Source organism: Apteryx mantelli, chromosome 4, assembly GCF_036417845.1.
Source record: "Apteryx mantelli isolate bAptMan1 chromosome 4, bAptMan1.hap1, whole genome shotgun sequence".
In the NCBI taxonomy this organism is placed as follows: domain Eukaryota; kingdom Metazoa; phylum Chordata; class Aves; order Apterygiformes; family Apterygidae; genus Apteryx; species Apteryx mantelli.
This window is the reverse complement of record NC_089981.1, coordinates 18,548,874-18,574,954: the sequence shown is the minus strand read 5'-3', so window position 1 is coordinate 18,574,954 and position 26,081 is coordinate 18,548,874. Positions and strand designations below refer to the sequence as shown.

General features: G+C 42.4%; 1 protein-coding gene across 1 annotated transcript; it reads left to right on the top strand.

Annotated features, from left to right (window-relative positions):
* Positions 1-7,027: 7,027 nt before the first annotated feature.
* Positions 7,028-25,067, top strand: PAK6 (p21 (RAC1) activated kinase 6). Its single transcript, XM_013945354.2, has 8 exons — positions 7,028-7,231; positions 11,858-12,475; positions 15,619-16,110; positions 16,352-16,485; positions 19,539-19,665; positions 19,855-19,980; positions 20,697-20,831; positions 22,887-25,067. Exons 1-8 carry the CDS (start codon positions 7,028-7,030, stop codon positions 23,052-23,054), a joined length of 2,004 nt encoding a protein of 667 aa, XP_013800808.2. The 3' UTR covers positions 23,055-25,067.
* Positions 25,068-26,081: the final 1,014 nt, after the last annotated feature.

Below are 26,081 nucleotides of genomic sequence, written 5' to 3'. Positions count from 1 at the left end.
AGATGAAAACTCAGGAGGGTGGGGACTGACTTCACAGAGCCTGGCACAATGGGACAGTGGATTTAGCTGGGATTTCTAGGAGACTGTAAGTAATAGAAAGGAGTATTATTCAGCAAGGGGACAAGCCCATAAACATTTGCAACGTGCCCATACCGGTTTCAGAAAGTTCAAGAGGTCTTCCCTTTGCAAGTGCTTTCATATGTCCCAGAATGAATTTGGTTTAGTATAGCTAAAACACAATTAGAAGTACGTCGCCGAGCAGCATCCAAAACGAGCTTAGAAATAAGCACTGGCTGTGTTTCAGGTTTTAGTCCTAACTCATGAGCAAAGAAATGGGGCAGAGGAGAAAGAGGTAACACCATAGCCTTTAGACCCTGCTCATTGGAGGCAGCACAAAAAAGGTCAAGCGGTTGTGTGCTTTTTCTCATTTGGCAAAAATAAACCCAGCAATATAACAAATATATCTTTCCCTAAGCTTATTTCTAACGTACTATTAATCTGCGTGTGCTCATGTGTGTGTTTGCGCAGGATTTAGAGCATTATATTAGTTTGCTGCGCTGCTGGTTGACTCTGACATGTAGCTTTACTATTGGGGGCAGGGGGCAGAGAGAGGAGTGGAAGGAAAGGGCTTGAAATAGGGGAAGTGACAGCACAGCAGGCAGACATCCACTCTTCCTTTAGGGAAGCAAACTACCTAAACCAGCATTTCTAAAACTAGTATTGCAGATGAGCATGGAAGGAGTCATTGCGGCAGGGCTCTGTGCGCTCTGATCCCGTTTCAGATATCAGACCATTTTCCTTTTCTTGCTCCCTTCCACCCACCCTTTGTTGTCATTTCTTGCTGTGTAAAGTCACATTTAGATTTGTAAGCTCCTCAGGGAAGGAGCCTGTCATTTTTCTTTGCAAAATGCTATGAACACCTATGGCTTGTTATAAATAATGATCATGTCAGAAACCTCGGGAGGGTAAACATTAGGATTTTGGAAGGTTTGAAATGCAGTGAAATACCATGTGTGCATATTCACACATCCATATGCATGAACATATACGCAGGCATCGTGCATTGATAATGGCCTATTTAGCTTGCACTGAATTTGAAATGTATTGCGGGGCTTTGACCTGTATAGCAGAGCATGGAAATATGTTTTTCCTTTTCATTGATGCGTTCTCTAGGACCTTCTTCATCTTCTGACTCCGAACTCAGTCTGCAAGCTGCAGGTCCTGGAGGAAGAGTCCCTCTCCTTTTCCACCGCCCACCTCTCGTAGCTGGCCAGAGCAGGTTGTTGTATCAGCTGGGGGAGTATTTAGAAACCATGGGAACTGCTTTCTTCAACCCAGGCACCGAGTGTTATCTCTTGTCCAGGGAGGGAGGAATTTAGCAAGCTGTGTCCAGATCTGTGATAGCGGTGGAATAAGCACTGAAGAGTGAGTTCAGTTGCTGCCGCAAAGAGGGGGAGGGAAAGGAAAGCTTATTTTTAACGGGAAACTGTGTAAGTGAGACCAAAGTAGCTCTCTGCTGTCTTGCTGTCATCAAGTGTGTGTATGTGTGAGAGTGTATGAACATAGTTATGTACAGTGTATCTATACTAATGGGGTATAAAATTGTATGTGTATAGGGTGAAGGTGAGACAGATTAAATAACAAAGTATGCTGGGCTTATTTGTCTGAGTATTTGAACTCTTGCACTGTAATGAACAATTCCTGATAACATTCATCGACTTCTTTTCAGCAGGGTTGATTATTTTCGGTGTCTCACTGCTGCTCGGGCTGCCTGTCTCCCAGTCATGCCCCTTTCCTTTTCCAACTCTGATTTCCCCTTCCTCTCTTCCATCCTTAATCTTCCCACCCCTTTCTCTCATTTGGGCCTGACCCTTCTCTCTTTTGCTCCTCCTTTCGCAGCCGATCCCTCCCCTTGCTCGGGATCTGCTGGCTGGCGGATTTTTTTTCTCATGCTCACTGGCAGATGTGACAGCTTTTGGAACTGTATCATCTAGGAACAGCTATATCTGGAGTTGAAAAAATCTAACGTGGTTTCCCAGGCAGCAGAAATGGATCGCTGAGAGAATTTCAATCTCCGACTGCTTGTGTCTTGTGGTAGTGACTTTTATTATTTATGTCTGTAACATTTCTTATACAGTTGTCAGCAGTGAATGAAAGACTGAAGTCTAGTAGATTATTATATTATTATATCAGTGTCACAGTGTTTGTGTTGTTATATTAAAGGGATGTTGTCTACGTTTAAATACAGGTTTGGCTTGATTTGCAAAATCTAAATCTTATATGCATTAAAATAGTCTTATGAATTTCTTACTGGATTAGAAAAGGCCTGTTTTATGTTTTTTATTTAAACATTCTCTAGGTGGCTGTTGGAAATACAAATAAATAGCTCTTGCATGAAAACCACAAAGTGAAAGGAGACTGGTTAAATACAGACCTCCTCAATGAAATGCAAAACCTACACAGATTATTACAATCCACTGGATTTCAAATAACTATTTTTAGTGTATGAATTTCATTTGATCTTAATGCAGTGTAGCTTTAAACCACCTGTCTGATATGGCAATGTCTTTATGATCAAAGATTGATGCTGACCATATAAACCTAATACCATTGGGATACCCAGGGGTATATTATATTTGGAGTTGATTACATTTTGTTGTTTTTAAGAGTTCTATTAAAAGTCAATAAGGTAGATGCAGGCCATGTCAGCTAGTCACCCTAATATTGACCATGAACTTAGTAGATGCTTCTATCTGGGTTTAGGAAGCATGCTTTTGTATATAGGAAGTAAGTGCATTCCAGGTGTTGATTGACAAGTACAGTGATTTACTGTAAATGCACAAATGTGGTGTTTATGCTTGTGCAAATTGATATGCTGGCACAGAGCCACTATTCTACTTGGGACCAAATTATCACCCAGGCTTTAAGAGTGAACATTTTTAACCTGGTAGTTTAGTTAGAATCATTCCTCTTCTGATTCAGAAAACAATTAATACTACAAATGCTAATGGTTATGGCATTTGTCATGCCACATTTTACAGGACTCCTGACCACATGAAACAGTTAATGAGCCAACTTGAAAGCCAGCATGTCCTCTGCCCTGAATATCTTCTTCTCGTTATGAAGATGAGATGAGGAATGAGATGAGGAATGAGTCTGTGAGAGCTAGAGCAGGAGCCGGAGAAGGAAAGATATGGGTTAAAACAGTAACATCACTCTGTCTGGAAATGTCCCTGTTCTGGTGGATCAAGGTTTTAGTAGCTGTCATGACTGACATGTAGTCAATGATCAGGAATTGAAGCACTGAATATAATACTGCAGATATACTTCCTGCTTTCCTTGCAGGCTGTGAAAGCCCCTCAGTATCACCAGCTGTTGGTTTGAATAGTATGGGCACCACCAGCTATTACAATCTCTTCTCTTTCCAGGATTGTCTGCACTTTTTTTTATTTTCCCCCCTTAAAAAAATTGCCCTATAACTTTAGTGTTGCTTATTATTTAATATGTAGCACCTAAGACACCTTGGAGATGAACCACTGTGTTTGAGTAGTGTTGATGCAGACCTAGAGCACAGCCTCTCACCCATAAGTTCTCCATTAAGACATGTTTGGATTTCCACTGGAGTGCTTTCCAAGCAAAGATTTATTTTCACTGCAAAACCTCTCTTAGGCAGAATAGTTGCTTGCAGTCTCCTTTTTAAGTGTCTTTTTAAGTTGTCTGGCCTTTTTCTTCCTTTTTCAGCTGTAAGGCATCTTTAGTAGGCTTCTGGACACAGTATAGCAAGGGGCATTGTCAGTGGGTGAAGTCTGTGTTTTGCCAAGGATGGACTGCATGACTGGGGCTTCAGATGGTGTTAAAAGCCCTTCTGCGATGTACAAACACTTCCCCGAGCATGCCTAACTGACTGCATCCCCTTCGGTGCTTGGAGGATCACGGTAACCACGCTAAGCGAGTGTGCGTGCGTTTTCAGGATCTCAGTCTCACACTAACAAGTCAAGTCGTTGGTTGCCATGTGGCTGCACTTTGCTCCCTAATCAAGTTTTAACTGAAACCGTCTGGACAATGTTTGGCATATCTTTCCCTGTGGGGGGAAAAAAGCACGAAGTGTGCTGATTTTTGAGGCCAGTGTCCCCTAGAAGTGTGTGTGTGTTTACTGCACAATATGCTATCGCTTTGCATATTCTGTGCCTCTGACTCTTGCAAATATCTGTTTGCACAAATAATTGGAATCTGGGGTCTGGTACAGGGGACGAGGGATTGCTACGAAGGTGAAGAAGATGGCAAAAATCCTTACCTGATGTCAAGGAGGAGGTCGTCTGCGCCTATCTGCAGTTCTGCATAATGCCTCACCTTAAGCAATATTAGTGAGAGGTAAATGCTAATATTAATGCAAGATTAAGTTTGCAGATCAGTTGTTCAATCCCAGCAGTAACCAGAACGTGTTCCTTCCCCCACAACAGCCATCATACTACTCCTGTGTGTTTTTTAGAATACAATAATCCATGGAAGAGCAAGTCATGAACTAGAATTGTATTGCATGGATGTGGTGGTCGTAGTCAGTATTTCCTGTATTTAACAACTAGTGATCTACTACCATGGTTTAAACTGAATCAATGAAATGTCTAGGGAAGATGTTACAGAGATGACATTATCAATTTTGACTTGTGGGAACAACTTAATCAGAAGGGTTGCTTTCCTTCTGATGGTGTTTATTTTCTTTCAACCTTAACTCTGCACATTTACTTCCAAAGGTTCAGAAATAACATATCTGGGTTCATTTCCCAAGTTTTCTAAACCCAGTTCAGAAAACTACAGCAGCATAACACTTTTCTAGAACATTTCCCAAGAACATGGACACTGACTTTCCAGTAAGTGTAACCAAGTTTAATATAATTTTGGCTCCTGTCAGCATGCAGGACTGGTTGAAACTATCTTTTTGATAGTGAAATAAATAAAGACTGGAAAAAAAGAAGTTCTTGTATCAGAACCCTGGGAAGAGTGAACCTTAAATGGAAAATAGGTATAGGGTTGTATTTCATTGTTCCAAGTAATCCCATAGAAGGGGTTAAATTCAGATACTCTAGAGTCTATAAACTCTGTCCAAAGCAAGGTGGGAATTTCACACAATTTATTTCTAATAGTGCCTGAAGCCCCTTCTAGAGGCTTTCTGCCCCAAAAAGTCTGAGTATAGATGGGTGAGCAGAAAGTTGTTAGTGGAAAGAGAACAGCATATAAACATTTTCTTTCTACTGGTGGATATAAATTGCCTAAACTAAAGCTGCACAGCTTTTTCTCAAGCTAGAGAGCTTTAGCACTGAACTACCTAAAATGTTTTGGCACTGGGTCTCTGCTTAGGCTTACCTCCTTGTTCAGTCCGTCCTGTGCGTTGACACAAAGCCTCTTGGAGAAGAATTGCTGAGCTCTGGAACAAACCAATTCCACTGTATCCACAGAACAGCAATCTGCCCCCTTAAACGTGCTTCTACAACAGCGAATGGAAAAGCAAACTTGGAATACTTGCAGCTTTAAAGTCATCAAACCATTTTCATAGAATCATAGAATAATTCAGGAGGGAAGGGACCTTAGGAGGTCTCTAGTCCAACCTCCTGCTCAAAGCAGGGTCAGCTCTGAGGTCAGACCAGGTTGCTCAGGGCTTTATCCAGTCCACTTTTATAAACCTCCAAGGATGGAGACTGCACAGCCTTTCTGGGCAACCTGCTCCAATGCTTGACTATCCTTAACCACGAAAAAGTTTTTCCTTCTCTCCAGTTGGAACCTCTCATGTTTCAATTTATGCCCGTCATCTCTCATCCTCCCACCATGTGCCACTGTGAAAAGCCTGGCTCTCCAAAGAAGATCTCCCTACATCTGAGCTGTTCCTTCATGGAAAGGGGCAGGGAAAGGGACTCTTCCCCTATTTTCCCTGTGCCTCTTTCCTGAAGAGGTTGTATCCATCCATCCATCACAGTCCTCCAGCTATGCAAGCTGTCTCACCATGTCTCACTCTAACAGAGTTGTAGTTCTGTGATTGCATGTGGAGCTCCTGTTCCGCTTTTTCCTTCATATCTTCTCAATTTCAAGAAGGTCTGAAAGTTTTGTTTTTTCTCTCTACATCTCTTTTTTGGTTATAAAGTCTAAATTCAGCTTTCGAACACCTCCAGTGCTGGGGATATTCAAGTGTTAGCTGTTTTCGGCTTGTAGTTGTAATGGTTGTTCACGCAAATTGTATCTCTCAGCCCCCAAGGGAAAGGAATTTTAGTTATAAATTTTAGCTTCCTCAGCTACCTGCTGACAGTGTGTGTTTTCCCCCAATCTTCTCTCTCTCTCCCTCTCTCTCTTCCCCCTAACTCCCCCTTTCTAAGCTAGAAAAATGCAGTTCCATAATCAGTCTTGGGCAGCTCTTCCTTTGGCAGCAACTCTGTTGACTTTAAACAGGAATCAAATGTATATTACTTATTCTGTGTCGTCTTAAATAATCAGTGAAAAGACAGTCGGAGCCCTCTTCATAACCTCTCTTCATTCCAGGTTTGTAGCTAAATCAGTGCTGCCTTACTGGCTGGACTCTAATGCCAAACCTTTACACTACGTACAAGCCTTTAAAATATAAATATGTATCTATTATATATTGTTTAATTTTTATATCAGGCAAAACAAATTTATAGAAGTAAAGGAAGCAAAGTGGTAGGAGTTCAGCCATAGTTATAGTAGCTGGTTGTTCTTTTATGAAGTAGGAGCACTGTTTCACAGTGGATAAAGTACTGAAAAGGTCATTAGAAGTCCCAGAAATTTGTATTCATCTCAGCCATTGACCTGCTGGATGGTCTTGAGCAAGTCGTTGCTCTCTCTTTGCCTCTATTTCCATGTCTGCAAAAAGCAGATGGTCATGTCAGCTGCATTGTTAAAGTGCTTGTCACTGGAGAATATTCATAATATAATTAATTAATGTAATTAATATATTACTGACTTGGCAGATCATTCCTACACATTCAAGAGCACTGATGGTGTTGCTTTCTCTGATCCAGGCATCATGTTCCGCAAGAAGAAGAAGAAACGCCCTGAGATCTCAGCTCCGCAGAACTTTGAGCACCGTGTCCACACTTCATTTGACCCCAAGGAGGGCAAATTTGTGGGCCTTCCACCTCAATGGCAGAATATTTTAGACACTCTGAGGCGGCCAAAGCCGGTGGTAGACCCTTCAAGGATCACCCGGTTGCAACTCCAGCCTATGAAGGTAAGAGGAAAACTGTTATCTTTCCTGTTCACTGGATGAGCGGGGAGGCCCAAGTTGAGGCAATGTTTCCAGTACCCAATATATATTCAATGCAGGGTAAGGAATTCAGTGGATGGCAGGGACTGAGCTTTGATATCACCGTCTTCTTCTGGGGAGACAGTAACTTCTTCAGAAATAATTAAGGAGACTAGCGTCCTTAACTGTGGTAGTGTCGCTGTTCAACTAACCAGCTGGCAGCCTGTCACTAAAACAAGGACCTGTGAAAGCTCTCGTGGTATCTGTCAGAGACTAGGATGTGTCAGCTGTCGTACAGGGAAGTGAAGAGGAGAGTTCACAGAGGGACCTGCTTTAGCACGTTTGTCATTCCCGTGGGTGAGCAAATTTGGCTGGTGATTAAGTTGACAGGGAAGCCCGAGTGGGAGAGAGCTGGGTAGCCCTCGCCTGCTGTTCATGGATGGCTGCATGAAAGAGAGAGAGCAGGGTGGCTGGGTTCTAGCTTACTTTTGGTCACTGAATGAGTGCAAATGGAAAAGGGAATTTAGCTTGCTCTTTGCTGCTGAGTGAGAATTCAGCCTAATTTACTGGCCTCTGACCAGTGTTAACCCTTGATAGGGAGCTAAACTAAAGCAGGATTTAGACTAGAAAGGTTTATAAAATAGCAGTTTAAAAGAAAGGACAGGACAGTTTTCTGTCCTAGTAGACAGGACAATTTTCCTAGAACAAGCCCTTCATTAGGAAGAAATAAGTTACTAATCCTTGTACATGAGTGAATTTAGATGGTTATATTCCTTGGATAGCCATTGATAATGATTATCAGGAGACTGTGTGTTTGTAGGTGACTGTAGGGACCCGATATGTGAAAAAAGCCAGACTGAGAGGTTCATGAAAACCTCTTGAAAAAGGAAATGAAAGATGGTGACAGAATTATTGTGTTTAAAGTCTTGCTAGCCTGTGGGAAATTTTTGTTCCCAGTTTAAAAACCCTGCAGGACCTAAAAACTTCAGGAAAGATGTAAAGGAAAATAATTGTCAACCTGTTGAATGTTTAATGGTGAATGTAGTCTTTTGCGTACAGATGCTTAAAATGTGGGGAGTAAAAGGGACTACCTGGATGTATTAATGCAAAATCAAAGTTACAATTTAAATAGCGTTTCAGGATCTTTGAGCAGAATACTAATTAAGGCAATTTACAAAATACTTGCTCAGGAAGAAGAGGTAAAAGAAAAAGGGAGGAGGTATTGCCTTCTGTTTTATTGAGTCCTGAATCTGCTTCGAGGTTCAAAATGTAGTAGGAGATAGGACCTCAGTCCAGAGGAGGGATAAGATGTGTAATAAGAGACCAAGTTGGTTAGATTGGGAGCTCTGTAATGAGCTTAAACTGCAGCAGGATTGCTTAGAAGGGTGGAAACTAGGTCAGGCCATAAAGGGCAAATAAAAAAGAAATTTATGTAGGGACAAAACCGGAAGGCCAAGGCACAAAAAGAGATGCTGTTCTTGAAGGACATAAAGGGCACTAAGGAAACAGATTGTAAATGCGCTGAGGAGGAGGAGGATGATGACGAAGGGAAGAATTGGTTCACTGCTCATTGTGGGAGAGAGCTAATAACAGATGACACTGAGAAGACAAATGTTTAATGATTTTTCTTCAGTCATTATTGAAAAGGTTAACTGTGATCAATGGGCTAACACAATTAACAGCAGCATAAAAGAAATAAGAACTTAGGCTAGAATAAGAAAAGAACACATGAGACTTCTTAGATAAGTTAGATACTTTCAAGTTCAAGCTGGGCCTAAGAAATTCAAGGAAGTATAGATCAGTCAGAATAATTTCAGTTCCCAGAAAGAAACTGGAACAAATAAGCAAGTAAACTATTTGCGAGCACTTCCTAGAAGATTACAGGGTAATAGCTAGCAGCCAGCATGGATTTGTCAAGAACAAATCATATCAAGCAACCCAATTTCCTTCGGTGACAAGGTAACAGGCTTTGGGTCACGAATAAATGATGAATCTCCTGTATCTTGACTTCAGTTAGGCTCTTGACAGTGTCATCTATAACACTCCTAGAGCAAACTAGGGAAGTTTTTCTTAAGTAGAAGGAAAAATATGTTCAAAGAGTAGTCTGAGGTGTCACTGTCAACAAAGAAATATGCAGAAAAGATTTACGGGAGTTTGTCCTGAGTCCGGTACTGGTCAGCACTTTCATCTGTGACTTGAATGACAGGATAGAGAATAAGCTTACTAAACTTGTAGATGGTAAAAGCTGAGAGGAGTTGCAAAACTTTGGGAAAACAAAGCTAGAAATGTGCAACAGTCTTTAAAAACTAAAGCAGAAGCTTAAACTCATACTGTTGGATTTTTTTTTCCCATTAAGTACAAGTACAAATATTCGGTTAGACTGCATCACGTAGTTGATTATTTCTGCCAAATTTCATTTGAGTAAATTCCTGTTCAATGATTCCAATAGAAAAATCTATTTTTTTCTTTCTTTTCTTTTCTTTTTTTTTTCTTTTTAGGGCTAATTGGCCCTATTAGCCTGAGCCCATTATAGGGCTCAAAGAGGGCAGAGTCTGCGATTCAACCATCATTGTTTTCCCTTTTTTGACATAGACTGTGTTTTGCTTGCAAAAGGATACCTTTCTTTTTAAAAATATCACTTCTGATAAGGATCAGTAAGGAATGATCACTGTAAGAATGCTCTCTATAGATTTGGTTCAAATTTGGATGATATTTAATTAGTCTGATGCACTCTTTAAACATGGCTGCAAAGTGCAGCTAATTCACATCTTCCCTGTCTACTGAGGATAGGACAGACATAATGGACCAGAAGTGCAGCAGGAGAGAGTTAAGTTTAATATTAAGAAGTTTTTAACTAGAAGGTGAGGTGAGCACTAGAATGGATTGTCTGGAGAGGCCATAGCATCTCTGTCCTTGGAGGGCTTTTCTTTAGAGAACAGGTTAGACAAAAATCTTTCTGGAAGGGTTTTAGTCCGTCTAAGTTGGAAGGGTGACTGGACTAGATGGCCTCTTGAGATTTCTTCTAACTTTGAGTTATTCTTTTTCCTAACTGGAGAAATATTGAACCATAAGTGAACGCTGCCCTGGGCAAGCATGAGCAAGGGTTTGGAGGCATCCTGCTGAGTGTTCTGTGACTGGGGACGTGGACATCACATCTATCCCTGCTCCAATTCATTTATTAACTACTGCTCTTAACCAACTGCAATAGTGAGATAAACTAAAATCAGTCTTGAGTTTCTACGAATTCAAATGGACAGAAGACTTTTCCCACATCCTTGTCAGAAACCCAGCCTCTAAAATCTGCCCATTTACTCTTGGTATTTTTTCCCTATCAAGTTTGGTGGAAAAGCAATGGAACCAGTTTGAGGAGTCAGTGTCCTAAACGTGTTGTTTACTTGACAGCAACTTGGGCTGGGGAGGAAGGTGCATGTATACGGTGAAGGAGATGTATTGCTACAATAGGACTGAGGAGCAGAAATTTCCTGCTGCGGGTGATGTGTATGCAATGCTATGAGTTGGGTTGTCCTTTGTTCGACAAAATCTTTCTACCTCACCTTTTTTGGGGGGATATGGAGCAAACCAGGTACTCATTTTGTGCACTGTGGTGGCATTCTGTTGAAATTGCTGAAGCTGCTGTTTTGCACCAGCTAAATATTAGGCTTGGTGTAATCAAGTCAGCATCTTTAGAAGGCCCCTGGCATTTAGTTTGCAAACAGGAGATTGCCATCGCTCCAGGGAAGGATTTTCCTCAGGCAGGAGTAGGAGTGATCCTATGCTGTGAATTTCTGTGAAGAAATGAAACATTTTGGTTGCCAGCACTAAAAAAAGCTTCTGTAAGCTTCTCAGTTCCAGAATAAATGAAGTAGAAGACTACATAATATACCAACAGCTTCAAGTGTCCTACTTGTCCAGTGCTCTTGCTTGTTTGGATGGAAGCCTTGTTCTTCATCGTTTGCTTACAAGGCAGTTGTGAGCTGCTGTGACCCTTTGTTCATCACTTTTAATTATAATGGCTTGGCAGAACAGAGGAGGGATGCAGTGTTGGAACAGTGTGGTCTTCACTGGTCAGGCTCAAGATATGTTAGCAAAAATTGTAGAGAACCAGAATTAGAACCAGACTAAAGGAGGCTGATTACAATGCTATGGAGAGAGCTACAGGGGAGAGATGAACCTTGTACTGGAATAGCAAGGTGATTTTTGCAGACAGAGTTTAAGGCATGCTGGAACTTCTGAGAAATAATACACTCGGGGGCCTGCTGAGCCTAAATTAGTGATGAAGCATAGCACAAGTTCAGCACAAGAATCTCAGGAGCGCTAAAAACACCCCAGCTTTGCTCTTATGATGCCCTTTAGCATGTGGGTGCAGCAGCAGAACTTCATTGTTCTGACTGAAAGCAGTGCTATCTCTGTGTTACTAAAGCATGTAAACCCAGTGATTCCTTTTTTCCCCTCAATAAAGGAGCAAAAAATCCCCCACCCTCCCAAACCGGTTTTCCCAAATTCCCTGAATCCTCTTTGGTTTGACAGATGAAATCTAACTTTTGTCAAGGTACACTGAACCTCAAATTGCAGAGCTCTAACTTTGCTCCCCCCCTTGCCTCTGTTTCACAGACTGTGGTGAGGGGCAGCACCGTGGAAGTGGAAGGCTATATCTCTGGGATACTCAACGATATCCAGAAGCTTTCTGCCATCAGTTCCAACACTCTGAGGGGAAGGAGCCCCACCAGCAGGAGGAGAGCTCAGTCCCTTGGGCTCCTGGGGGAAGACAGACCCCCGGATGTGTATCTTCAGAACCCAGAAGCAGACTGGGCAGACAAATATGGAAACTACCTCAATTGCAATGGTGGAACCAAGGTAACCCGGAGGCAGACTATGTGGCCAGATTATAAACCCAGGTTGGATGGACAGTCTCATCCCAATGGTATGGTAATGAAAGCTCAGTCCCTTGGGCCTTCAGAGTTTCAAGGTACTGATGGCAGCTGCATCCAACGTGCCTCCGGTTTGCAGCATTCACCAGCTTTACCAGGGGAGAGTGATAAGCCTGGAAAAAAGAGCTCAGAAGAGAGCTGGCCTCAACCTTGTCTAGTTGGACAAGCAAACTCCAGACCCTCAGGAGAGGGCAGCCCTAGTTCCAAATCGAGGGAAAACAGCTTGAAGAGAAGGCTGTTACGAAGTGTGTTCTCCTCGTCCAGTGGCTCAAACAAGTCGGGCTCTTCCCTGCAGATAAAGGTATTCAGTATTTTTAAATGTGTGCAGTGGTGACTTTACAATTCCAGAGGTTACTTACACAGCTGAACAATTTTAGTTGCAAACAATGTTAGTGTTATGATTAATGATGGAATCCAAGTAGTCCTGGCCAAAGCAGAGGAAGCATATAGTCTTTGTTAAGCCTCGCAGCATATACTACTAGGTATAGCTCCGAATTGCAGCCAGATCTACATGAGGGAGGCTTGTTAGCAGAGCTGTGCTTGGGGGGGGTCCAGGTTGGGAAGGAGGTAGGTGACTTTTTCATTTTTGCCTTTCTGTAGTAGTAATAGCATAAGTTAAATGCATTTATACTAACATAAACGTGCTTTTGCCATTTGGAAAATTGCCGTAATTTATAGTAGTAATGTGTGCTTTTGACTGTGTAAAATAAGACTGCTTCAGGCAAACTTGTTGGTTATAGCTGTAGCGGCCAACCTGCCTGCAACAGAAACGTTTGCATTGGCACCAAGAGTACTGTCAAACAGGAACTCTGACTGTTGGTTTTTGGTAAGGATGGGACAGCTCATAGCTACATATCCCCCAGGAAAAATGTCCTGAATGAATGACTCAGTTCTTATTAAACTAGAAGAAAAGCTCTGGTTACTGTTACTGGATAGGAAATGCAGCCCTTCAGGCCACTGCTTCTAATCCATCCCAGGCTAACCCAAGACTCGGTGTCCTTGCACAGATGCCGAGCACTTGCAGAGGCTGCACCAGGCTGGTGTTAGGCCAGGCTAATTTCTAACAAGTGCGGAGTCCCTGAATTCAGAAAAAGATGGCAAGAACCACTGGCCTGACAAAACCGACTGCTCTGATGTGCTGCGGGGTGAGGCTTCCTCTGACAAGGCTCAGCCCAGGAACACTTGCAGTTTGCATTTAGACTCAAGGCTTTCAAAGCAAGCCTTTTCCCTGCAGATGAGCTTTTGGAGGGGGTTGGTCCTGGGAGTGGGATTTTAAAGGAATGCAGTTCTTACATAGTGCAAACCATGCTTACCTGCTGTGTCAGTGACTCTAGGCTGATTTATAGTAGCTGGAAGCCTGTTTCTGAGTGCTCAGGAGAACGGACCACCTCTTTCTTCTCTAGCAAGAGCGTCTTTACCCTGCCACTGAACTCTTATAGGAGGAGTAAAGGTTACCAGTGAGATTGCATGTGCTTGTGGGGGTTTGTCCTTGAGGTACTTAGGCAAGGAGAGGAGTAAGAAAGACCTTGAGGTTAATCTTGCCCATCTCCTTGGTCCGGTGAAGGATCTGGGTCACTGCTGACCATTGTTTATCTAAGCTGTTCTTAACAGCCCCCAGTGATGAAAATCTCAGTCTCCCTCACATATGGAAAAGACGATGTATAATTGTGATGTGTAGGAAATGCATGATTGCAGATGAAATGGAGAGGGAATATAACTGGCTTGCGATGGAGGAGTGCTCTTTGCTCTTGACCCAATATGGGGGGAAGAAGGGGGACAGCTAGTAACATCTCAAAGTGTCTAGAGACTGAAAATGTGGGTGTAGGGGCTGACAAATTACCAGAGCAGGAAATAATATTTACATGTGGTTAGACAGACATGTGTGAGCTTGCATGTATATTGTGTCCTTTTGCATGCTCTAGGTTATATAAAAACTTTTTTTTTTCTCCTGAGTCAAAACAAGAGTTGAGAAATACGTATGTCATTGCTGTGAGCGTGTCTCTGCAGGATTGTAGGGGTGGAGCTGGTAAATGAGGAGGAAGTGACTTCTGACTGGCAGTTTGTGTGTGTGCGCTCCTGCACCACAGTGCCAGTGCCTATTAAATCATATTTTCACACATCAGGGTATATGTGTGTGTGTGAGAATGAGCCATATCCATGTTAGACTTCTGCAGATTTTACTGTTGTCAGAAATCCTTGATTAAAAACCAAAGTGTGTATAATTAAATTCTATACAATTACTTTCTCTCTGAGACAGAGAAAATGAGTGTACTTTTTAAAATCTCTGTTGGCAGTTTTCAGTTCCCATAGCCATATTATTAACTTTATTAATACGCTCTCTGTATTGTGAGAGAGAAAGGCTTGTTGCTTTGAATTTTTTATTTTGTCCTGTGATATAAATGACTGGTTTGCTCTTTCTGAAGTCGCTACCTTGTCAGCTCCACTAACTTACTTTATACCTAACCTGCTAGATGTTGTTGAATTTTAATTAGTCAGCATTGGCAGGGTGAGTATTAGCATTTCAAATTTACGCTTCTTGGGAGACCTATGCATAGTGCTAGCATGGGAATACGTATCCTGAAGCCACATTGCCTCTGGCTGTGATCTTATTAGATCTTGTAATGTAAACAGGGTTGGGCCTGCTTGGTACTTGAGTGGGAGGTCTCCAGAGAGCCTCAAATGCTTCAGGAAGGGGTGCTGCTAGTCCAAATTCATCATAGGCCAGTTGTGAGTCGATAATATGGCAAGGTGGCTGGTCTGCGTAGCTGGAAGTGTCACCCGGTCACCTACAGCTGTTCTGGTTCATGGTGCTTTCCTCAAAGCAGAGGACTACTTCTGCGTCTGATTGACTGGCATGCTCTGCAGGCACCAGTGCAAGGTGCAGAGAGAGTTTTAAGTAGGCAGAGTGTAATCACCCAAAGGGAATTAGGCCAAGACATCAAAGTAATTTACAGCTCTGGCATGAATCCTCTTCTCCTTTTATATATAGGAACATCAGAGGCACAGAGGGATACAAGATTTGCAAATTCTCTGAAATTCAGATTGCCCCTGTGTTTTGGTGGCAAGATTGGAATGCTTTTTAGCAGGGTGGGCTTTTGGTTTTTTTTTTTTTTTTTTGGGGGGGGGGGGCTTTACGGCATGCACCAAGATCCAGCTTTCTGAAGATAGAACCCCTTCCTAAACTGCCTCAATTTGGATGCCCCCAAAGTATAGCGCCCATCCTGTAACTGATTCTTGAAAATCTAAGTTCATGCAGCTTGCCCCTAGTCATGCAGCATACCTTGTGCAGGTGTGGAGACAAGAACCTAGAGCTCTTTACTCCAGTCTGCTACAAAATATATTAGGCCAGTGTGGCATAACATGCAGCTGATGTCTGTAACCTCATCTTGTTAATCTAACCAGCACTTTTTCTTTCTTCTGCTTTCATATTCGTTCTTCTCAAAGCCTAATGCTTTCTTCAGGCCCCAGCAGTGGGGTTCACCACGCAGCCCTGCAGCCAAAGCCCAGTCCCTTCCATCTGATCAGCCTGCACCCGATTTCTCCAGGATGATCTCAGAAGCTGGAACCCCCCAGAAATCACCAGCAGTGGAGAAGGCGATTGCACTGCCGCAAGGCAGACCGTCACCAGCAGGGTCTCCCAGAAACCGGCAGACTCAAACTAGTTCTAGCAACCTTCACCTTCCCCAAGACTCTTCTGCGAAAGGGCAGCTGGCTAGCGAGGACCCAGTGGTTGTGACTCATGAGCAGTTCAAAGCTGCCCTTAGGATGGTAGTGGACCAAGGCGACCCCCGGACATTGCTGGAGAACTATGTGAAGATCGGTGAAGGGTCCACAGGCATTGTCTGTATTGCTCGAGAGAAGCACTCAGGGCGGCAGGTGGCAGTGAAAATGATGGATCTCAGAAAGCAGCAGCGCCGGGAGCTCCTTTTTAATGAGGTGAGTATAGTAATGAGAAGTGGGGTTCTGCTGTCCACCATAAAGCCATGGTAGCAGAAGGTATGGTAAAAAGAAGGGATGAGCAAGAGACATCTTCATTTTAATGCCAGTACCAAGAGAAAGACTGATGGGGCGAGTACTGCATTGTGCTCAAAGGGTGGTGCATGCTTGCTTTTTGGAGTAAGATTAAGTTTCGTTAGTGATGGTGTGGTGGAGAACTGTGTCCCTTGTGTTATTACAGGTAGTGATAATGAGGGACTACCAACATGTCAACGTAGTGGAGATGTACAAGAGCTACCTAGTGGGAGAGGAGCTCTGGGTGCTGATGGAATTCCTGCAGGGGGGAGCCCTCACAGACATCGTGTCTCAGATCAGGTATGAAACAAAATCCCAAACCATCAACATTTGTCCCTACCTGACAGGCAAGAGCAGCAGAGTGGAGATTTCTGGGGAGAATGGTTTCCCCAAGAGATCATGATGCTTGTGATTGCAGTGCCCTCAAACCACTACACTTTATAACTGTTGATCCATTTGAAATATGTGATAATACTTCTGATGTAGAAGAAGGGAACACATTACAGTACTGATCCCTTCACATATCCAATATTCATTTACTTGATGACCTTCTCTGTAAAACACTATGCATAAAAAGTATTATGTACTAGATCTGTTGTATTCTGGCCAGGAAACTCATTGACTAACTATTAAAGAACACCCAGAAATAATTTTCTGTGGTACAACCTTAGTGAGGTTGAATTTGTGGCTAACTGCTCTGGAGAATTGAAGCAGAGCCTTGAGATCTGGACTCCTTCCCAAATTTCATTGCCTAAAGATAGCAGTAAATACTTACAGCTACTGGACACTCTACTAAATTTGTTTTCGCATCCACACCACTTCATACTCATTAATGCCCAAAGAATTTCTGTAGGGCAAACAAGTTGTTCTCCAAATGGCTTCTGTAGAGTCCCACTCACAAAGCGTTCTGGTGATGCAGCTGTGATGATTTTGTCTTATCTGTGACCCTGGAGCACCTTCCCCTTATTCCTGTTTCCGAGCAGTCCAGTAAGGCTGTAAATTGGTGCAGGGAACTCCTGCCATGAAAAGACTGACCCAGAACTCAGGCAGGATGAGCCTTTCTCTTTCTGAAGATTCAGAACCTTAATTGGATTATAATTAGGCTAGTATTGCTAACACTAATTGTATTTACTTTCTTTATTGTAGTATGCCTTTTTTATTCACTTACATGCTTTGGCTGGCCTTTACTGATCCTGTGATGGAGTTAGGGCATATGTCTTTTTCTGTTGGGTTCTCTATTTTGGGTGCTCATCTGTGATGTGTTTGGGAGGAAAAAAGGACACGTTCTCCCCTGTCACCTCTACAGCCCCTGAAGTAAGGAGTGTCTTGGAGATACTCAGCTGGCCAGACCTTCTAGATCTGTGAGCACAGAGGCTCATCTCAGGGACTGAGAACCAGGGTTTCACTGAAAGAAATGTCCCTGCTCTTGGACAGGAAACAGAACATGTGGTGCTGAAGGATGCTGGGTTATGGCATTGCAGAGCAAGTGCAACTCCATAGCTCTTAGCTCATATTAATAGAACCAAGGGAACTACAGATAAAACTATACTGAAGAGGTTTGTGAAGGTCCAGTTAGCTTATATGCACCAATTAGACCGAATGCTATTGTGGGATCTCAGCCTAGATGTGAGTAATTTTATGAAGCCTTCCTTTGAACCTTTTAGTGCTTGTTTTTCTGCAGAGTAGAAACAGGATTTGTTATAACCATAACATTTACCAAAAGTAAGCTGCAAGCCTTTATAATTTTTTTCAGAAAGAAAAACACCCTTATTCCGCTCATTAAATTTTTGCTGAAGGTGATAACTGATTTGCATCTCCAGGAGTGAGATAATCCCCTAGTCATCTTTCTCTACACTCAGCAGTCACTTGTCTGAAACCAAATTCTATGCTTTACAAGCTAAAAGTGTACCTCTTTTTATCTGGTAGAACCACAGAGTTCAGAAGGGTATCAGCTTTTCTCATTGCTCATGAACTATGAAATAAAAAGTGAGCACTTTTGCTAGATAGATTGGGTTCTGTATTGGAGAAGTCTACGGTTAGCCACGGTTGTCCCTCTCTCTTTAGAGGTTAAATCATGCTGCCAAAAGTAGCCCCCTGCCACCCTTTAGATAGGTTCCTGCTGTTGGCATGGCACAATGCAGCCATGATAGGCAGTGCCCTGGTCACAGCTGCATGATCAGTTTGGTAGAATGAGACATGGAATAGCAAACAAGAAAAGAAAGCCTCGGTCTCTCAGATGATGGTCCAACTTATCAAACTCCTTCATGAATGTCAGTGTGTAGAGATTACTCTCCTGTACTCAGGAGGTGCAGGAGCAGTCTGCACAAATTCGCTTTCAAAACCCCTCTTCTCCTCAGTCTTACTTGCAGACCTGGATTTGAGGAGGTATCATATGCATTCCTGTGCCCTCAACTGAGGAGGGTCTGAAACAACTGTTAGAGGCAGTCTGAGAGGCAAAAGCACTGAAATAGAGTACTCCAGGTATTCTTCAAAATACTTAACCTCTACCATTCTGTCAGTGTAAATGGGCGGAGTATGCTGTCATTGGCCACAGTTACAAGAAATAACTTTCATTTCTACTTCTTATACTTGATCATGAGGCTTCCTGTGTGGTACTCCAGACAACAGAACTTGTAAAGATAAGGTTCTTGGTACTCACACTCAGTATGGTGACAGAGAGAGTGCTAAAATTCAGAAATTACAATGTCTTATTTGTAACCTGTGCCACCTTTAGTTAGATATACAAAGAGTATCCAACCATCTAGCTACATGAGACCTGTAAAGAATCTCTATGTTTCCTATCAAATTACTTGTTTAGATCCTTTCTGGGTAAGATTGCACAATATGCCTAATGAACAATAGCTTCAGTATAGCTATTAAAAAAAAAAAAAGCTGTCTCAACTGTCACTGCGGCATCTTGGCATGCAGAAGCAATCTTGCCTATCAGAATTGCTTGAAACAGTGTCTTGTGAAATGAATTTAGATAAAAGGCGCTTAAAGCGCAATTTCTCTGAATTAGCCTTATGAAAACTTAGAATTGCTAACCATCAAGACAAAAATGTTTTCAACAGAAAAGGATAGTCATCAGACAAGGTTGCCAGTCCTTCCCTACTTCTGCCCTATGATAGAAAAATGTGCAGTGATAAAATGTAGTCCAGGCTTTATCTTGATTTGGCTTTTGGCAGTTTTCTTAAGCATAGGCTAATTGGTATCATTGTCTTGGTCATGGAGAATCAAAATGTATTTCTACAGTTTAACTTCAAAATTGCACTGCACCTTTAAAGAGGATTTGTGTATTAGGACTATCCGCAGCCCAGTACAATGCAGCTGAAGACCTCTGTCTTTAATTTCAGGCTAAATGAGGAGCAAATTGCAACAGTGTGTGAATCAGTGCTGCAGGCTCTTACATATCTTCACTCTCAGGGGGTCATTCACCGAGATATTAAGAGTGACTCTATTCTTTTGACCCTGGATGGAAGAGTAAGTTTCCTTATACAGATTGTTTCCTGTTTTCTGCTACTTTAGCCTTAGTCTATCTCCTTATTTCCTTTCTGTTCACTATCTCATGTTTCTACCTCATCCTCTTACCTCCTTTGTCTTATCTTTGGTGCTTCCCTCCGTGTTGTTTAAAAATTATGTTCAAGGTGGGTTGCTTTTCTCTTTGTACAGGTGAAACTCTCAGATTTTGGATTCTGTGCTCAGATCAGTAAAGATGTACCTAAAAGAAAGTCCCTAGTAGGAACTCCCTACTGGATGGCTCCAGAAGTTATTGCAAGGATACCATACACTACTGAGGTAAGGGAACACTTTCCTAATATCGCAAGAACTAGAATATAATATCCTGAGGTGTCACAGGAAATTAATTGTTGGCTTCTCCAGGGAGATCATTTGGGGGCTATTTAAAATATAAACATAAGTATGACTTCATATTTGATTGTGACAATATCAGTATTTCCTAAAATGGTTAAAAAACACCCCCCCCCCAAAAAAAAAAAACCCAAACACTAGTTCGTTCTGCTTCAGGGAACAGGGTATAACCTTATTTTGATCATGTTCCTGAAGCTTGGAATAGGCCTGTGTCTGCCATAGTGTGGGCAGATGTTAGCAAGAAACAGCAGGTGACATGATATGGATCAGTAAATCAATCTTAATGCCATGAGGGGAGGGGAGGGGAGGGGAGGAGAGCAGAGCAGAGAAGATGCAGATAGGTGCTCTGAAGTCGTGGGGCAGGTGACAGTAGTCTGATTAGTTTTGTTTACCAGCGAACCAACTGTAGCACAAGCAGTTACTTGCAGACCTTTGCATGTTGCAACACAGGCATGGCTTAGTCCTAGGTTGGAAAGCTGTCTTTGTTGAGCTGCAGTAAGGGATCCGATAGTGTTAAGTGGGTTAACGTTTTACTCTCTCAATAACGTTTGTCATAGGTGGGGTTTTATAGGCTTGTGAAAGCAACCAAGCAAGGGATATATCGCTCTGAACTGTGCGTATTGATATGACATTGGCTCCCACAGGTGGATATCTGGTCTCTGGGGATCATGGTGATAGAGATGGTAGATGGGGAACCCCCCTATTTTAGTGATTCTCCAGTCCAGGCGATGAAGAGACTCCGTGACAGTCCTCCTCCCAGACTGAAAAACTTCCACAGGGTGAGCATACTGGCAAAGCACTTGTGAACCTTCTTGAGGAAACTGAGTTGCTGAGGTTCAGGTGGATGGTCACTGGTATCAGCTGTTCCCCATGAAGCTGACTGTGAAAGTGGTCTTGCTAGGACATGCTTCTTGGGGAACTTTTTTTGGTCCTAGTGCCTCAGAGGATGCAGGCTGCTGCTGACAGCTAGTGGCTGGTTTGGGAAATAGCCCAAATAATTTAAGGTCACTTGGGCAAGAACCTGATAACGCAAATCAAAGCTGCTTCGGGTGGAGCCAAAAGTTAGTATCTTGCTGATGTCAGTGGAGTAGCTCATCTTCTAGAAAAAGAAGTGGGAGGATCCTTGCCCTTGAGAGTTTTCAGCTTAGCAGTTTTCAGGACTGCAGAGGCTGCTTTGGGGTCAGAGCAGGATTGCTCAAGCAGGCAGTAGCTCATGGAGGACACTGCAGCTGCTTTGATGATTAACTCAGCTTCATGGTTTCTTAAGAAAAACTAGCAGTGACTTAAGAAATACAACGATTACCTTTTAGTCATCACTAGAGCAGTCTTCCTTTCATTTCCAAGCCTTTGAGATCAAATTTCTGCAGCGTTCTGAGCTCTCTGGCCTTTCCAATTAATCTGTATATCTGCAGCTGCTAAAACTGAATTATTTAACAGAGTAGAATACTGAACAAACAGTATGCACTGAAACATCAACAGCTCCTGTTTTTCAGATTTGCCACTGCAACACCAACTAAAACTCCCAGGTCGCATCCTGGACCCAGTGCTTGGACTCCTTACACAGTGTGAAGCCAGTCCTGGTCTGGGTGCACTTCTCTAGGACATGCAGTCAGTTTGGGGAGATGACCCTGCCATGGGCTGTGGAAAGCCAGTGTCTTTTACAGTCTTGCTGTGCTCTGCGGTGTCCTGGAAGCAAACTGACTTCCAGCAGACCTCGGGATCGACAGGCCTGTGGCCATCCTCCCTGTCTCCCTGCTGCCCACGTGGAGCTCAGCAGCAGCTGTGGATTCAGCCCTACGTTTTGATTACAGCTAATGGCTCACTGTGGTCAATTAATGTAGCACTGGGTGCAACAGGTTCAGTGGCCACCACTTGAAATAATCGCTGCGGCTTTCTAAACTGTGGGTAGCTTTATGGATGGAGTGATAAAGGCTGGATCCTGGCACTTGTACTTAGCTGCGTTGTGCCTTCTCCCTCTAGCAATCACAGTGAAGTCATTCAGAGCACTCATGAAACAAGCAGTAGCTCAATGTGAACAGCATTTCATGATCCACCTCTCGGTTAACCAGAGCTGGGAAAATGCCCCCAATCTAAAATAGGTAATTAGTTGTATTAAAATAAATAAATGTGTTCTGAACTCATTTTTTATTCAGCTTTAATGATACAGAGGATTATTACCAGCATGAGATGTGCAGTGCCTGTTAATGGTTCTTGGGTCTCCTCAACAGGTCTCCGTACACATATTTTTAAGGACAAACCTGCTAAGGTCATATAGCTTTTTTTGATCTACTGTTCTGAAGTTTCTTACTGTTGCACTGGCTGCACCAGGTTACCAGACTCTCAAAACCGGTTTGGGAATCATGTTTAAATACCTTTTCTACACACTGTTGCCAGGAAAAGAATGAATTGATCAACCTTTCACACTCAAAATGATGTGCATTGTGCTTCAGGGAGCAGGAAGTCTGCTGAATGTTTGAGCTGAAATGCAGAAAAGCAAATAATAATGGGAAACATTGATAAATAAAATGGGAAACAAAATTACCTTAGATGGTAGAACAAGGCAGGCAGTCCCGTTGTCTTCATTTGCTGTGCCCCATGAAAGAAAAACAGCCAGTGTGCATGCTGGGCCTACTGTGACAGGAAGTTGTTACTGTACATAAAAACCATATTTGAAATGAAATTGTATATCCTGTTACATTTCTGCCTGAAAACAAGCTTACAAAGCTGAAACGTGCAGGATTCTTTTAAACCAAACCTACCTCAGCAATCTGTTGTCAAATAAACTATTGCCTGGTTCCTTTATGGGTTTAACTTGGTTGGTTGCTTTTTCACAGACTTCCCCGGTGCTGAGAGACTTCTTGGAAAGGATGTTGACACGGGATCCACTGGAAAGAGCAACAGCACAAGAACTCCTGGATCACCCCTTTTTGCTCCAGACAGGGCTTCCAGAGTGCCTGGTCCCCCTTATCCAACAATACAGAAAGCGTACCTCTACCTGCTGACTTTGCATAAGGGGAAATGCTAGGAAAAAGTAATTTTAATAATAAACCAAGAGACCAGGCTCTCATGAGACAGGTCTCATCCTGTGAATGGTGCTTGGACTTGTCAGTGATCCTTTTAGAAGATGAATGTGAATGCTCTCCTTGCAGCCCAAGCCTTTTGTGGCTTCTCTTTTGCTGAAGACAATCAATACATACTTGATCCAAGTAAGACCAAGCATGTCTCCAGAGTAAAGCGGGCATTTCATGACTTCTGGATTGCTTCTTCTGAAGAATGGCTTTTCTAAGCAGAGTCTGACGTTGTCTCTCTGAATGTCTGCAAGTTCCTGCAAACCTTGGCTGCTGGCTACTGAACTGGAACTGTATTTCCCCATGAGAAATGTGATTTTTGTTCTATTAGTTGTACACTGGAGTCTTGAGCTGACTCGAACGTACTTTGGGGGGCACAGGCCTCTTTAAACTCTCAAACAATGCACAAAGACTTCACAAATTTTTCCTCCAAGACTTTTTCACAAATGATTTTATCTCTTTCTGCTAAATGTGGACCTAGAAAACTGTACATATTTTCCTGGGAAGCAGATGTGATATGTATATATTTGTTTTTGGATGGCTCTCCTGTGTCAACCTGCTTCTCTTTTGCTGAGGGATATGTATGGTTTAGTGACAAGGCTAACACGTGGTCAATCTTCAATCCATTTCATGATAAACTTTTGAAGGGGAAACCCTTGGATACAGGCCTCAAAGGGGACTCTGTGAAGACCGTTGTTCCTGCCAACAGAACCTTGTTGTTGAAAATTCACCATATGCAAAACCTCCAGTGCTAGGTGGAATGGGAGGCAGATAGCATGGTCAACAAGGAGAGTCTATGACAGCTCATTCCTCTATTTTGGTTTCCAGCCCCCTCTCTTTCTAAGCCCTTTCTCCCAGGAGAGGCAGAGAAATGCTGCTCTGAGGCAATTGTTGGGTAGCACTTTGGGGATGCTCTAGGAGACTGAATGAAAAAGTTCCAGCTGTCCTGTGTATCCCAGGAGAGATTTTTGTTTGCATGGTGAGACTGGTTGCCCTCCATCTCTGCTTTTTGCTACTGCAAAACATGAGGAGAAGGGGAACTTTTGATGTATGTTTTGTTATTGGTATGGCCTTCCTCCCCCACCCGCATCCCTTTGATGATATGTTCAGAAGGTGACTTGTTTAAGCAGCTCTTTCAATTATTTTTAAATGGCTTTAGATATTTTGTATGATAAATTTTTTGATCCGTGAGATAGTCAAGGTCATTGGACTCTAGGTCAGGATGTAACATTGTACAGTAATGGTGTGTATTGTTGTGAGGTCTCAAGAATATAGTCTTATATGTGAAACTGGGATCCCATTTTGAAACTGAAATGCAAATTTATTGGAATTTAAATTGTTCTTGAGGCAGACTTACTGGCTCAGAGAAACTAACCTCATAACTGCATTTTCTTCAGAAGATGTTAAAAATCTCTATCCTCTGCTATTCACTCCAGTTATAGATCCTGCTTCAAAATTGAAGCCGCAGTTAATTACTTGAAGTAATTTGGGATGGAATTCATCAGCACTGATGCTGGTCATATCAATGGTGGCCACTGAGTCTGCTAAGCATATAGGTTGCCTCTGTAGACCATGGTGAGAGAGGAACACCTTCAGAGCATGATTAATCTCCGGTTTCTTAGATAACTCCTTTAGGATGAAATCACTGTCTCTTGATACCACTCTCCCCATGGACAGTAGAGGGATCATGGTGATTTGCCTAGACAAGATGCCTAAGTTTGGGGCTGATGAAGCTGGCTGAAATGAATTCCTTTAGCTCCTCCTTGGCTGCACTGGAAAAATTTTGATGTAAAATGTTTCTGTATTCCAGATATACTGCTTTTTTATGCAAAAGAGCAGGGCTTTAAAAAAAGGTTTATAATTTGAAACAAATGTTCCTGCTCGTCTGTAGTTGTGAATCCTTTGCACTTGTGTTTTAAATTAAAGTAGATCTTGATTTATTCATAAGCCTGTTGCAGTGCCGAGATCCTTTAAAATGTGTCTGTAGTTCAGAGATGTAAGGGAAGAGTGTGAACCTCGAAGTCTGTTCTAACTCATCTATTCTGTGGCTACGTGGCTTTTAAAACAAACAAACAAAAAGCTATAGCAAAAGGCCTGAATCCTGAAAGAAAGACTTCTTGGGGCAAAAGGTTGACAGGTTTAAGCTTTAACACCATTTTATACTTTGGCCCAAGTCTGTCTAAACACAATGAGGAAAAGCGCCTTGAAAGATTGCATTTAAATATCTTTATAAAGTTTTAAAAAATTCATTACCATATTTGTGAAGAATGCAGAAAGTATCCATTTTTTTTTTGTCCAATAGAGAATTAAATATCCGGTTCTTGTTTTCTATCTGTACAGTTCTTGCACTGCATGTCTCCTATTAATTGCTCCATTACTTCGATGACTGTGGAATCAAATATAAATCCTAAGATAAATCTGTGATTTTTATGAAGACTGAAGCTCTGTCTCCAGGGCCAACAGTTCCTTCCCCAAGAATTAGGCAATCAGGCAGGAGGATTATGATAAGCAGAGCAGGTTTTTAATTTGCATTGCCGTAGTGTTGAGGAGCCAAATTTCGTGTATGCTAAGTGATACCTAAGTATATAACAAAATGTAGCCTCTGCTCTGAAGAGCTCAACATGGGTAATTATGCTTGGAGATGTTGTTTTCTCCGAATAACTTTTAGTATATTCTTTCAACAACGTTATGCTTATATCCCAGGGTTTTCTGCTGTTTTGAGTCATGTTTTATCTGGATCGTTCCTTTTTTTTTCTTCCCTCCCCCTTCCCTGTCAGCCTTGCTGTTGTTGAGTTTTTTCTATGCTGGTACAATCCTGACAATCAGCATATATTAGGCCTTTGAAGATGGCAGGTAGAATTTATAGGAGCAATTTGCTGAATCAAATGGGAAATCTGTGTCTGTTGTCATCTCCCAATTGAACTTGTAATGGTACCTATCCTCTGCAAACGTGGCTTTGTG